Consider the following 15,159-nt stretch of genomic DNA (forward strand, 5'->3'; position numbering starts at 1 on the left):
TTATTACTTTAATATATGCAAAAATAACTTTGACCTATTTTTATAGGATGAAATGATTGATATTTATATCTTTTTCTATATAAATACAATTAAAGTAGTCTCAAAATTAGCTTTACCTAAATGTAACAAAGTGGCAATTTTTTCATTTGCTACATGGTTATTTATTAGTCTATTATAAACTGAAAGTAAATAACATATTATATAAAACTAATTATTTTCAAAAACACACAAAATTATCTACTTAGCTTCTTATAATAAAAATACTATGATAATTTAGAATTTAATTAAATTGGGAAAACTTAAAATCATAACTATCAAGTCCCATCCCTATATTCCCAGTAAAATAAAATAAAAACTCTAAACAATACAAGGCAAAATCATAGTTTTTACAAATGTATGCCAATTCCCATACTGTGTAAGAAATTTAGGATTCACTCTGTTTTGAGTATAGTTTCAGTTATGATCCGGAGGATTACTGATTCTATTTGATTTGAGGATAAATTTAGGTATAAACCATTAGAGGAAAGACCTTGTAAAGTTAATAGATAAGGATAAAAAAGCAAATATGGAAACCATTGTGAGCTTATGATATCTGGTGGTGGAGAAATTGTTTAGTGTAGCCAAAATCTATGTACGCAATCCTAGATGAATAACAAACTAATAAAATTTATAAAAATATATACTCTAGATAAATAAGTAAATCCTGAAAAGGAAATTATTTAGCAGTTTTTAAAAAAATTATTGTATGTTAATTTTTTAGTAATTTATCATTCCATGTAACCCCATTACATTGAATGAAATCCAATGTAACGATTTTAAAATTATTTACCCAGTCAAACTGAAATGAATAGAAAAGGGATCAAAATATTGAATCAGTTATAACTAAATAATTTGACTAAAAAAATATATTTTATATATTTATAATATTTAATTTATAAAACAGTAAATATGATTTATAGTTACAATATCATCACTAAACTATAAGGATAATAACTCTAAACAATAGATTATTAATAAAATCATAATTAAGTATTAATTAATAAAAAGCTAATTACTAAATTTTAGAAATATCATATTCTACTCTCCCAATTCTCAATTTCTATTTCAAAAAAAAATTTAATTTATTATTAAATTAAAAATCATTGAATTGATAATTAAAAATTAAAAATTTTTAAACTTGTTAATAAATGCAAATTAAGTACGTTCTTATTAAAATAATTATATTGCATATATTTTTTTTAATAACACCACATTTTCATATATATATTATGGTTTCGTGATACGTATGGTACAAATAATTAAAACATTATACGGTAATACTATTTGCTATGGTAATCGTTATATATTTTAACAATGCGTTTTAGTAATAGTAATTAATCAACTTTACAATGAATTTCATAATATAATCTCTTAGTCTCTGAATATTACTTCTTTATTTCATAATTTTTATTTATTTTTTATTTTTAAATATCTACAAGTAATGTCTAATTTACTCTTTTTTACATTATGGTTAAATTGGTTATTATAATCTTATATAATTTTATATTATTTTTAATATAATTTCACATTGATTCTTATTTTTTTTCAAATGAGAATTTAAACAATCCCTTATTATTGACTTCAAAAAAAATAATCCCTTATTATTTAATTTAAACTATAAATTATTAATGATGATTTTATTGTTTTAATAAAATTTAATACTCTCATTTATATTAAAAATGGAGATAATTGAAAAGTTAATAAAATAAATTAACTATTAACTGTAATAACTAATATTTTTAATGTATATAAAAATGTAAAATGAAAAAAAAATTATAAGAATGAAAATACTACTAATCGCTATATTTAAAATTATTATTATTATTATTCCACAATAAGGATTATTTTAGAGAATAATTTGTTTGAACAATTCAAAATTGCATTGCTTGCTATTTTTTCTATATGCTCTTATTAATTTTTAAATAATTTAATATTAATATGTAAAGAATATATAATCATTTATAGAATATTTTAAATAAATTATTATAATTTTTTTTTTTCTTCTCTCAATATGTCGAGAGCTTTTTCTCTTGCTCTACGTTAGCAAGTTTTTCCAATCTTATCATCTTCTGATCTATGATTTCCCTTTTTTTCTTCTATTTTTTTCTTTCTAATCTTTGCAATTTGTTCCTATGGGTAGTGCGGAGGATCGGTTGGTTCAGGAGGTTTATAGGAGATTAAATATAGGAACCAATGATGGGGTGTTTACTTATAATGACCCTATTCAAGCTCAACAACAGGAGGATTCGGAGGCTGGGTGGCAGAATTGTATAGTGGGACGACTATTAACGGAGAAAGTTATAAACTTTCAGATTTTTCAGAATATGCTGGCATGTATTTGGAAACCGGGGAAGGGTATGATGGTTAAGGAGTTGGGAAATAATTGCTATCTTTTTCAGTTCTTTCACGAGTTGGATGTTGAAAAAGTGATCGACGGAGGCCCCTGGAGCTACCAGCAAATCCCAATCATTTTGCATGAACTACAACCCAATGAAAACCCTAGGCGAGTGGAACTGACAAAATTGTTAGTTTGGGTGCAGATTCATAATGTCCCGAGTGGATATCAATCTGAACAGGTGGTCAAGGATGTTGGAAATTTTCTAGGAGAATATGTTGCATCTGATCCTAGGAATTACATGCGCATATGGCGAGATTTTATGCGCGTTCGAGTTTTCTTGGATGTACGTGTTCCTATCAAAAGGGATATCATTATACAGAGACCAAACTGTCCTGATGTTTGTTTCAATTTCGAATACGAAAGGTTAAACACTTTTTGCTATTTTTGTGGTATAATCGGACATGGCGATAGAAACTGTAAGTTATTGTATGATATGCCGAAGATACCAAAGGAACGCTATCCTTATGGGCCATGGTTGAAAGCAGATTCGAAGAAAGTGAAACACTCTGGTGCTAAATGGTTGCGTTCTGAGAGAGATATATTACAGAGTAGCCGATCCCAAGCTACACCGGTGGATACCGCCGGATATTTTTTTCAACCAGGTCAAACGTCTGCCGGGCAGGGCAATTCAGATAAGGATAACCATATCCCTATCCCAAGTAATCAGGGAATCTTTTCCACAAATAATGCTAATCAAATGGGTAAGGAGGGCGATAATGGCGGGATTGCTGCTCATTTGAATATACAAACGGGTTCGATTTTACTTACGGATCCAAAACGGCGTAGGACTGATGACGTGGAGGATTTGGATACACAGTCTATGGAGGATGACGTCATACCCGAAACAAATGATTTGGGCTCAAAAAACTCTCAACAGGTGGGTTCCGAGTTTGGAATCCACCCAGCAATATGACGACTTTGAGTTGGAATTGTCGAGGGCTTGGGAACCAAGAGACAATTAGGGAGCTTCATGAGTTAGTTACATCTAAGAGACCCAATTTTATCTTTTTAATTGAAACAAAAATTAAAAAAGAACGTGTGTTTAAAATAAGGAAGGAGTTGGGGTTTGCTGGGGGTTTTGCAGTTGACCCGATTGGTATTGGAGGAGGTATTGCTCTTTTTTGGAAGATAGAAAATAGTGCACAGTTGCTGAGCTTTTCCAATCATCACATTGATGTTGAGGTTAAGCTAGATGGTTGTACGGGTTGGCGCTTGACAGGTTTTTATGGGTATTCAAAAACTTATCAACGAAGGCTAGGATGGAATTTACTTCGAACTCTGGAAAACAAGTCAACACTACCATGGTGTGTAATTGGCGATTTCAACGACATTTGTTTTCAATCTGAGAAGCAAAGTTCTACAGCTCATCCAACGTGGTTATTAACTGGTTTTCGACAAACTTTAACAGATTGTCAGCTGTATGACTTGGGTTTTGAAGGGGTAAAATTTACCTGGAATAATGGTCGGACAGATCTGACGAGGGAAAGACTTGATAGAGCTGTGGCTAGTAATTCATGGAAAAGCAAATTTCCTATGGCGAAACTGCATGTTTTACAGACAAGTGAGTCGGATCATTTGCCTTTATTTCTTTTTTTGGGCATTACAATTCAGAAATATGTAGCAAGGAGGTTTCGGTATGAAAATGCCTGGTCGTTGGAGATGGATTGTAAGAAGGTTGTTGAAGACGGATGGAGAGTAGAGCAGCATGCAGATATCGAGCATCGCATTTTTAACTGTACACAAACCATTCAACAGTGGGCGAAACATCACCAACAGGAATTTCGAACTCAGTTGAATGATGCAAAACGTCGGATGGACTGGCTTCAACGTCAATCAGCTCTAAATTCTTCAGAATTAAAAAAAGCACAGGAACGGTATAGTAATCTATTGTTACAGAAGGAAATGTACTGGAAACAGAGATCTAAACAGTATTGGCTTGCTCACGGGGATGCTAATACGAAATATTTTCATGCTACCGCTTCCAATCGAAGACGAAAGAATATGTTCCAGAAGCTGAAAAATGACGATGGTAATTGGGTAGAATGGGAGTCGGGTCTGCCTAATCTGATTCTTGATTTTTACACGAAGCTGTTCACTTCTGAGGGTGGTGACACAGAACCAGTATTAAGATATGTACAGAAGCGGGTTACGGTGAGGCAGAATGAGAAACTGATGACTGATTTTTCTGCAGAGGAGGTCAGAGAAGCAATTTTTTCTATGCATCCGGATAAGGCACCAGGGCCTGATGGTTTAAATCCTGGTTTTTTCCAAGCCTATTGGGAGATTGTAGGTGAAGATGTTACAAAGGCTTGCCTAAAATGTCTTAATGAAGGGAATTCTTTGCCTGGAAAAAACGTGACGAACGTGGTGCTTATTCCCAAAAAGAAAACTCCAGAAGTGGTGGCTGATTTGCGCCCAATCTCGTTAAGTAATGTGGTGGATCGAATAGTATGTAAAGCCTTGGCAAATAGACTTAAATCTATATTAGCTGATGTGGTTTCTGATTCACAAAGTGCTTTCATACCAAATCGGTTAATCACGGACAGCATTATAGTGGCTTATGAATTGTTTCACACTATGAAGCGGAAGACCCAAGGGCTTACGGGTTTTTTATCTCTCAAAACAGACATGTCCAAAGCTTACGATAGAATTGAATGGGGTTACTTGAAGCAAATAATGTTGGGGCTTGGTTTTTGCGAATTGTGGGTGGAAAAAATTATGAGAATTGTAACTTCAGTTTCATATATATTTGTTCGAGGGGCAGAGGAGTATGGTCCGTTATTTCCACATAGAGGGTTGCGACAAGGGGATCCTCTGTCACCCTACTTATTCATTCTATGTGCTGATGGTTTATCTCAAATGCTGTCTAAAATGCAGGCTCAAGGGAAGATTCATGGGGCTCAAGTTTGTCGAAATGCTCCACCAATTTCTCATATTTTTTTCGCTGATGATGCCCTTTTTTTCACTAAAGCTACTGAAGGAGAGGCGGTACATTTAAAGGAAAGCTTGTTGGCATATGAAATTGCATCTGGTCAGAAGATAAATCTGTCCAAGTCATCAATAATGTTCACTCCTTGTACACCACAACCGAAACGAGACGTTTGTTGTCATATTTTTGGAGTGCAGGCTGTAGATAATCACGGCAGCTATTTGGGGATGCCCTCAATTATTGGTAAGGATAAAAAACAAATTTTTCAGTTTGTGGTGGAAAAATTGACGAAGAGGATTCAGGGCTGGAAAGCAAAAATTTTGTCCAAAGCGGGGAAAGACGTTCTTTTGAGAACAGTAGCACAAGCAATGCCGAATTACATCATGTCATTATTTCTACTTCCTATTGATGTTTGTAAGGAGTTAGAGATGGTGATGAATTCCTTTTTTTGGAACAATGGCAAGTCAAGCTCCATTCACTGGCTACGATGGAAAAGAATGGTGGTGCCCCAAGCCAATGGAGGTCTCGGATACAGGGACCTACGGCTGTTTAACTTGGCCCTTCTCGCCAAACAAGGGTGGCGGATTTTACGTCATCCAGATTCTTTGATGGCTAAGATTTTGAAACAACGGTATTTCCCTGATACTGATTTTTTCTCAGCTGAAGTAGGTGGAAATCCAAGCCAGATTTGGAGAAGTATATGTGCAAGTCGTTCAATTTTAATGGCAGGTTGTAGAAGAAGAATCGGTGATGGTCTCTCTACAAGGGTTCGAGAGGATCCATGGCTTTTAGATGACAACCCTTATATTCAGTCTGTTTTTTTGGATGATGAGATTCAGTTGGTTGCAGATTTAATTCAGGGTGGAAGATGGAATTCTCAATTCATTTTGAGTAATTTTCAAGCTAGAGATGTGGAGCTCATACAACAAATTCCTTTATCCATGCGCCAACAATCAGACATGTGGTATTGGAATCAGAACAGGCTTGGGGTTTACAAGGTGAAAGAAGGATATAGACTTGCTATAGATGAAGCGGACCATCAGTTTTATTTGAATGATGATATGTGGGAACGAATTTGGAAGGTGAAGGTACCAGCAAAAGTCAATTTTTTTATATGGAGAGTACTTCGTGGGTGCTTACCTTGTAATTTTAATTTGAGGAAGCGTAAGGTTGAAGTACAGGATGCTTGCATTGTTTGTGGCTTATTCCAGGAAACCGAGTTACACCTGCTTCATGATTGTACTCACGCCCAAGCTGTGTGGGTGTCTTCCATAATAGGATGGGAACCCATACATGATCTTAAAATATGGTTTTCTAATCTTATTATGACAGGTACACATACCCAGAAAGAAGAATTATTTATGTTGTCTTGGAGTCTATGGCACAGCAGGAATCAATTATTATGGCAGCAGAAGCATGAAGATTCTTTGGTGGTTCTTCATAGAGCCCGGTCAACTTTACAACAATGGCAGAATGCTCAACTAAAGCCGAAGGAGAATGTAGTGGCATTGGCGCGTAATAGACAATGGATAGCACCAGAAATTGGAAAGTTCAAATGCAATATTGACATAGCTATTTTGACAAACAGCAGGTTCGGGTTGGGTTTTATTCTGCGTAATCATCAGGGGTTATGTGAGGCTGGAAAGATTGAAGCTATTTATGGGAATGCTGACCCAACGATAGGAGAGGCGTTATGTTTCAGAGAAGCACTAAGTTGGTTGAAAACATTGCCATATCATCATGTTACTGTGGAGACGGATTGCCAGGTAGTAACGAAAGCCTTGATATCTCAAGATAATGAGGTTTTATCTTATTTTCAGAGTATTATCGTTGATTGTAAAGCTCTATTAAATGAGCTACCGAATGTGAGTTTTCGTTTTGTGTATAGATCAGCGAATCATGTTGCCCATTGTTGTGCAAGAGCGGCTGGTTCCATGTCTGGTCTTTCTTGGGGGGTATGCCCTCCTAATTTTCTGTATGAGGCTTTGATGATGGATTTTTATAATATGCGCTAATAGCGCGAAGCCAAAAATTTTCAAAAAAAAAAAAAAAAAAAAAATTAAGACTACTGGTTAATTTTATTAATTTAGATGTATAAACTACTTATTACTTAACGAGTAAGTTTCACAGCGGCAAGCAGAATTTATTAGAATTCCCCATGTTATCATTAGCAGCTGTTTACGGTATTAGAGAAATTTTTCTAGGGGCTGGCCTTTCTCGGGATTAGATAATCCAACTTGGCCTACCATTATTAGCTAAATTGTCTTAACATTTTTGCAAAATTATATATGGAAAATTCATCAATTACTTGCCATAACTTCAAATATATAATTTTCCTTCTTATATAGAGTGATGCTACCTTACATATTTGAATCATTCTTTCATGTAACCCTTATCCTCGCACACAATATTCATACAAATCATCTATCCAAACATGTTAATTACCAATTTTAACTTTTTATCTTGAGTAAACTGCATCGGGACTCCATATTTATTATATTAATAAATTCTTATAAAATTACATATAATTTTATTTTTTAAAAAGTAAAAATTTTATAATTTAAAAACTAAATAAATTCATCAATTTTAAATAAAATTTTAATAAAAAAATAAATTAAACTAAATTGAATTTTTTAAAAATCTTTAATTTCAAACATGTGGCAAATATTTGTATTTAGATATAGATAATTTAATTAATTTTGTATAAATGTTGATAAAAATATTTAATTTAATTGTTTTTAAATTCATTCTCTTATGATATCAAGTTTATACTCACATCTTGCCTTATTAAACTTTATTTAAATATTTTAAATTTTCTTCTTTTTTTTTTGAACTGGTTAAATATTTTAAATTTTCATCTATTAAATTTTATTTTATCTTGTTTGTCTTATAATTTTTGTTATTTTATTTTTTTATATTAAAATAGATTTTAAATATTTATTTAAAAAATTAAAGATTAATGAGAGGTTTTATTAAAAATAAAATAAAATAAAATATAATTATAATTGTTAATTATAATATATAAAAAATAGATAATAATTTTAAAATAATAAAAAAAATATTGATAAAAATTATGGATCAAAAGCAAGTATATGATTAAAATTGTCTAAAATTACGTTTATATGTATATTAAAAATTTTAAAATTCTCTTTATAAGGAAACAACTTAAAGTTCATAAATTTTATAATGTCATTCTTATCATGTTAGAGGACCCCATATTAGATTTATATCGAACCAATTTTGGTCTGAACTGGACCGTTGGCCAGTTCTTCAGTCAGTGCTATATAACCCTAGCCAACCTCGTTAGTCGTTTCCTCACCCCCGACCGGATTCTGTCTCTCTCCTTCTCTCTGTTTGTCCCTCACTTTCTCTCTTTGTCTCTCACTTTCTCTCCCTGATGTTGACGAAGTGGCTGAGATCACCAGGTGGAGCTCACTTCTCCTCAACACAGCCACCATCACCAAGGTACTTCTCTTGCTCATCCTTCAAAGACATTAATAATATTCTCTTAGAAGAACTCCAAAATGGATCCAAATCCGAACCCGAATCCCCCAGAAGACCGTCCATTTTCCACCGGGTCCGGCTCGCCACTTCACGCCTCCTTCATTGCCGCCACTACCGCTCTAAAATATCCATCCTATCTCCACCTCCCAACCATAGCGACCACCACATCGTTGTCTACTTCACAAGCCTGCGCATTGTCCGTAGGACATTTGAGGATTGCAGGACCGTCAGATCAATTCTTCTTGGATATCGCGTCCCAATCGACGAACGAGATTTGTCCATGGATGGTAGGTATTTAGACGAGTTACAGGAGATCACAGGGTCCAAAAAGGTAAGCTTACCTGTAGTTTTCATTGGAGGGAAACATGTTGGTGGGGCCGAGAATATCAAGGAGATGAATGAAAGTGGAGAATTAAAGATGTTGATTGGTCGGTTATCGTTTGTAGAAAACAGTAATGGTTGTGATCTTTGCGGAGGGCTGAGATTTGTTATTTGTGAACAGTGCAATGGAAGCCATAAGATCTACTCAAATAAGCTTGGGTTTAGAATTTGCACCTTCTGTAATGTGAACGGTTTGATAAGGTGCGGTCTATGCTCTCCGGTGGAATCGCGACGCTTATCAACCTCCTGAATCCCTATTTTTCGAAAATTTAACTTAGGCTCGGTTTATAATAGATTTACAATATAACAGTTTACTGTAATTATTGTGTCTTGGTCGCATTTTCTTTTTTTTTTTTTTTTTAGTAAAAAAAAAAAAGGAAAATAAGATAATATAATGCTACTAGCATTTAGTGGAAAAAAGTTATGGGAATTGCAATATTTGATGGGATTTAATTATTTGATAGATGTTGCTTTGGTGTAAAGATTATGGGACGTTAATTTAGTTAGTGTCCTATAATTAAGTGTACTTGTGAAATCTTGTAAATTTAAAGGAAAGAATATGCAATACATCATTTCTTTGATTATGTGCATCTCTCTATGCATAATAAAATAAATATTTGTGCGAAATTACCATCAAATCTTGAAGACTTCAAATGAGCAACTCATCGAATATATATATATATATATATATATATATATATATATATATATATATAAATTGCAAAAATTACCTTATTTTCTTTGTATTATTAGATTTTTTTTTCAAAAGTAAATTATTTTACTTTCCATATATACATGAAATACTTTTTTGAACGTTATACATGAAATACTTATTTAGAAAAGATTCAATATGTTGTATTTTCTATATTAAGTGTAATATAATTTATTAACTTATCATTTAATTTTTTATGTTTTAAATTATAATATAAGTATATTATTTTCAAAATTTTAGAAGTAAATATAATTTTAGTAAGTTATTTTATATACTATAAAAACATAGGTATATCATATATTTATTAAAAAGAAATATTTAAAACTATATTCTTAAAAAAATATATTTATGAAAGATATAATATTTTAAAATAAATTACATTTATCACGAGTTAGTCTACAATAAGGAATTAAATTAAATTAAATTAAAAATATCAAACAGTTATTTATAAAATATCATTGATTTAATATGATTAATTTATTAATAAGAATGAAAATTTCCTTTCTTTTTAATTGGGTTACTTATCTTGTTTTCATAAATTAATATAAATATTAGTGACTGTATGCATAAAAGAAAATTTTAAATATACATTGTTAAATATATTATATGCTAAGGGCCGGATTTAGAATAGGGACGATGGGCACTTGCCCTTCTGCCTCGTAATTTGACTTTTAGTATATTTATAATAATTTTGCAATAAATTACATTTATCCCACTTTTAAAGCATATTTACCTTTAAATTTGAAATGTATTTTAATATTTATTTTCATTTTTAATGTTTTCCATTATTCCTATAAAATTAAATTGTTGATATATTAAATTTATATTAGTAAAGAGTGAAATTAGATTATATATATATTCTATTTATGAAATTAGATTAAAAATAAAAAAAGTGTAGGAAAATTTGAATGAGTGTAGATATGAAATAATTTATAAAAAGTCATTTTAAATCTATTTTAAATTAGATATCAAATATATTAGTGATTTGTTTGTTTTTAAAATAATTTGGTCAATTAAAATTTTATAATTCTCAGTAATGGATTATTAATTATTAATTTAAAATTAAACTGAAAATTTTAAAATTTTAGCTATTTAATCTAAAACCACCTTAAAATAAAAACATATAGTATCTACTTTTATTTTCTTTATTTTTTTCTTAAATCTATTTCTTTAATTTTATAATGCTATTTTCTAATATTTGAGCGCATGTTTCATAATGTAAAAAGAAAAAAAAAGTTTAGAATTTTACAATTTAACAACCTAATTTATTTAATTTTTCAGAAAAATTAAATAAAAGAAAATTTATCATATAGTTGATGAGTCATAATCATTCATGATTACAAATACTAATTTTCACATTTTTCTTCCCCTAATGGCATTTGCACTAGGTTTCATGGTTAAGAATAAAAAAAGCATAAGAAAGCCCAAAGGCCAAAACACACCCTTGGCCCTTACCCAACAACTTGACCCATGGTTGGCTGAATAACTAACCCATAATACTTGAGGTGTTTGGTCAATGAAACGAAGCCTATGACTTAAAAATTATACTTTTTTTAATGTATAATTTAAAAGTATTTTTGGGTCGTCTATTAAGTTTTCAAGAAGTAGAAACATATTAATGAAAATAATTATAAAAATAACATAAATATCCCTATTTTTAAATATAAATATAATATTTAAAAAATATTTAAAATATTCAATTTTATAAAGCATATTTTATACTGTTGAAATTATTTACTCTCCGCAAAAAAAGAAAAGTAAAATCTATCTATTTAAAATTATTTAGTATAATCGCATTCTAATTGATAAATAAAAAATTTATATTTTTATACATGAAATTAATGTTTATAAGTGAATAATATTTGTATTTACATATTAGTAAATTCGATAGGAATTTAAATTAAAAAAAAATAATATTTATCAAAATTATTATTGTTATTATTTTATAAAAGTGAGTAAGAAATTTAAATACCTCACCTGACATATTCATGAAAATTAGGTGGATTCGGATCCCACAATTTCGCTTGGGGTCCGACCACCATTCCCTTCACACTCACGAGGAAGCTACCAAAAATTTATTGAGAGAGATGGTACTATGGATTGTGCTTTTTAAAAATATTTTATATTTAATAATATTAAAAAAAAATCTTATACAACCATACAATAAATAATTCACGATATTATATTTATTCGCTTTATTTTGAGCAATTTATTTCGTAAAAATATATAAATAAAATTTTTATAAAATTATGAATAATTTTTTAATAAAAATAATTAAATTTTTTTATTATAAATAAATTTTTTGATAAAAAATAAATCAATTTGATCGAATACTTGTGAAATTTTCAATAACAAATGGTATTAAGAGTTTATTTAATTTAGCAGTTGGTGTTAGAAAATAAATATTAAATTTTTATTATTTCTTTGAATAAATTAATTTTGAAAATAAAAATAAACAATCAACCATATACAAGTCCAAATATTTTATATGGTTGTAAGAAGTGTAATGTCGTAATGCAAGACTTGCTCTAAATGATAGGTAAATGAAAATGACAATCTTGTCATGGCTCAAGACTTGTTAGAAGAAAACGAGAATGATGATGAGGATGAAGATAAGGATGAAAATGAGAATTCCTAAATTGGATGATCCATAAAAGAGGGCGATCATTCTTTATCCAACCCATTTGTGTGTAATATGAGTTGTGCGGCACAATCATTCAGTTTTGATTTTGACTTCTTAACAAAGTCTATTGCCCATTCTCCACTTATCAATTTCTTGAGGGAGAATTATTATCAAACCCCTAAACTTATAAAAATTTATTAATTTATTCAGGTTTCAAAATTACTCAATTAAAACCTTTTTTATACGTTACAAAATCTAACTCCTTGATTATTATATAAAAAAATATTATAATTTTAATTAAATGAACTAAATAGTATTAATATTTAAAATTATATTAACTAAATAATTAAAATTATAGAAATAATCATTTTTTTAACAAAATGACTAAAAAATTAAATTTTATAAATTATAATAATATTTTAATTTAATAATTTTAAAATAGAGATAAATTAATTAATTTCATAAAAAATTAAAAATTTAATAATAAATTAACTTTTTAAAATTTAAATTAAGATTTTCTCGTTTTAGTTTTTTCCAACTTAAACACGAGTTTTCTAGTTTTAAAAGTCAAATATTTAGTTTTTTTGTAATTTCAAAAACCAGTCTGTATGGTGAAAATACAATTCACCTACATTTGTTATATTATTTATTTTAATAGCTAATTAAATTTATATATTTAAATTATAGAACTAAATTAGGATAAGTGGTATTCGATTCAAATTGAAAAAATTAATTGAATTGAATTATTTTAAAATTTTTATTTAATTTATTATTATTTTTTATTTAATTCAATTTTATCAGAAAAATCGATAAAACTAAATCGAATCGATTAATACGTAAATAAATAAAAAAATTTATTAAAAAGTCTAACTAATTAAATTAAATTGAATAAATTCAATTTCAATTTAAATTGATTTATATTTGAAATCAATTCGATTTAATTTTTTGAGTATTAAAATTTTAATTTTTAATTTATTTAATTTAATTTTAAATTGAAATGGAAAAATATTAACTGTTATACTAAATCCTTAAAATACATGAAGTTACATGTGTTAGTTATGAATTAAATAATAAAATTCTACTTGTATTTGTTATGGTAGGAAATTATAATTAATTCACTAGTTTTTGAATTTACAAGAATCAAAATATATTTCACTAAATTATATGATTAAATAAAATTATTTTATATTTTCTTGCTATTTATTCAACTTTTTTGAAAGGTAAAAAGGAAAGTTACTTTTATATATAAAAATAAGAGATAATAATATTTATTTATTTTATTATAATAAAAATTTAAATATAATTTGAATACCATTGAATTAATTCACCTTTCAAAAGTATGAAAAATATTAAATTCAAAATTGACTTATATTGTCATCTTTTCCTTTTTCCACTGTAAAAAAAAAAAAAAAAAAATCTAGAATAGAAGCAATTTTCTACAAGTGTGGGTTTGAAAACAAAGAGAATAAAATTAGAAAAATCATATGAGTTGTTAATAACTTACTTCATTGTTTCAACTTTGCTAACATAACCAACATATTTTTCAAACTAATATATACATAATTAGCTCATCTAATTTTAAGAAATTTATTTATTCCCATTAAAATAAGTTAATGCCACATGTCCAACAATCAGATCCTCACAAGACGGCAAATCGATAATGCCCACGTCAGAACCACGTGGATATATTCTGGAAAAACTGGGTCGACTCATTTTCATGACGTATTGGAAATTCTACATGTAAAACATTATGCTAAATCATTATTATAAATTATTAGATTTAAAAAAAAAAAATTAGTATAAATATAAAGGTCATGAAATAGAACAATTAGCCGTTTGTGCCTAGAGATGATCCCACCGAATTTGAAAGACAACATCAAAGAAGCAATCAAATTAATTTAATAATATTTAATCTCAATTAATAAATATAATTAAGATTTTAATTAAAGAATAAACCGTCACTAATAAATAATCCAATTAACTAGAGACCAAAGTGGGACCCTCTGCCTCACACCAAGACAGATGAAAATGACCAAGTCTCTTTCTCTCAGTATTGTTTTGTCGCACAACTTTATTATTTTAGATTTTTATTTTTTTAATTGAAAAATATTTATTTATTTATTTTTATATTTACAATAATATTCCAAAATGTCGTGCCGGCGATTGAATGAAATGCCAAATTTTATTATAGAATAAAATCCCTAAGTTTAATATAGTTCTTATATCATAATTTTTTAATTTCAATTATATTATAATAAATTATAAAATTTTATTTCTTAAATTAACTCAATTAATTTTAACTTAATTAAATAAATTAACTTATTTAACAATTTCAACTTTTAATGTAAAAACAGAAAATTCATAAAACAATCTAAAATTATTTTTATATATATTTACTTTAACAAAAAATTTAAATTTGTTGCAATTCAAGCCAACTAATTTGCTACTTCAATTCACTAATTTCAAATTAAATTAAATGCATTAAAATACTAATTTAATTAAATAAATTATTAAAACATGAATCCGTAATTTTCCCAACAGAATTTTCTTTATTTTCTTGAAAAGTAAAAAAA

The 15,159-nt window shown here is 28.7% G+C and overlaps 2 protein-coding genes across 2 annotated transcripts; both read left to right on the forward strand.

The window, feature by feature from the left end:
- The first annotated feature begins 3,346 nt into the window (after nt 1–3,346).
- LOC122724911 lies at nt 3,347–7,381 on the forward strand. The gene has a single exon (XM_043961122.1). It carries the CDS (start codon nt 3,347–3,349, stop codon nt 7,379–7,381), a length of 4,035 nt encoding a protein of 1,344 aa, XP_043817057.1.
- Nucleotides 7,382–8,564: 1,183 nt separating this feature from the next.
- LOC122724906 (uncharacterized protein At5g39865-like) lies at nt 8,565–9,612 on the forward strand. Its single transcript, XM_043961086.1, has one exon. The coding sequence runs from the start codon at nt 8,764–8,766 to the stop codon at nt 9,499–9,501; it is 738 nt and encodes a 245-aa protein (XP_043817021.1). The 5' UTR covers nt 8,565–8,763; the 3' UTR covers nt 9,502–9,612.
- The last annotated feature ends 5,547 nt before the right edge of the window (nt 9,613–15,159 follow it).

The sequence above is a fragment of the Manihot esculenta genome, chromosome 10 (assembly GCF_001659605.2).
Source record: "Manihot esculenta cultivar AM560-2 chromosome 10, M.esculenta_v8, whole genome shotgun sequence".
NCBI lineage: Eukaryota > Viridiplantae > Streptophyta > Magnoliopsida > Malpighiales > Euphorbiaceae > Manihot > Manihot esculenta.

Excerpts from the sequence above, each read along its gene's own strand:
- LOC122724911 (XM_043961122.1), top strand. The coding sequence starts at position 3,347 with ATGACGACTTTGAGTTGGAATTGTCGAGGGCTTGGGAACCAAGAGACA.
- LOC122724906 (XM_043961086.1), top strand. The coding sequence starts at position 8,764 with ATGTTGACGAAGTGGCTGAGATCACCAGGTGGAGCTCACTTCTCCTCA.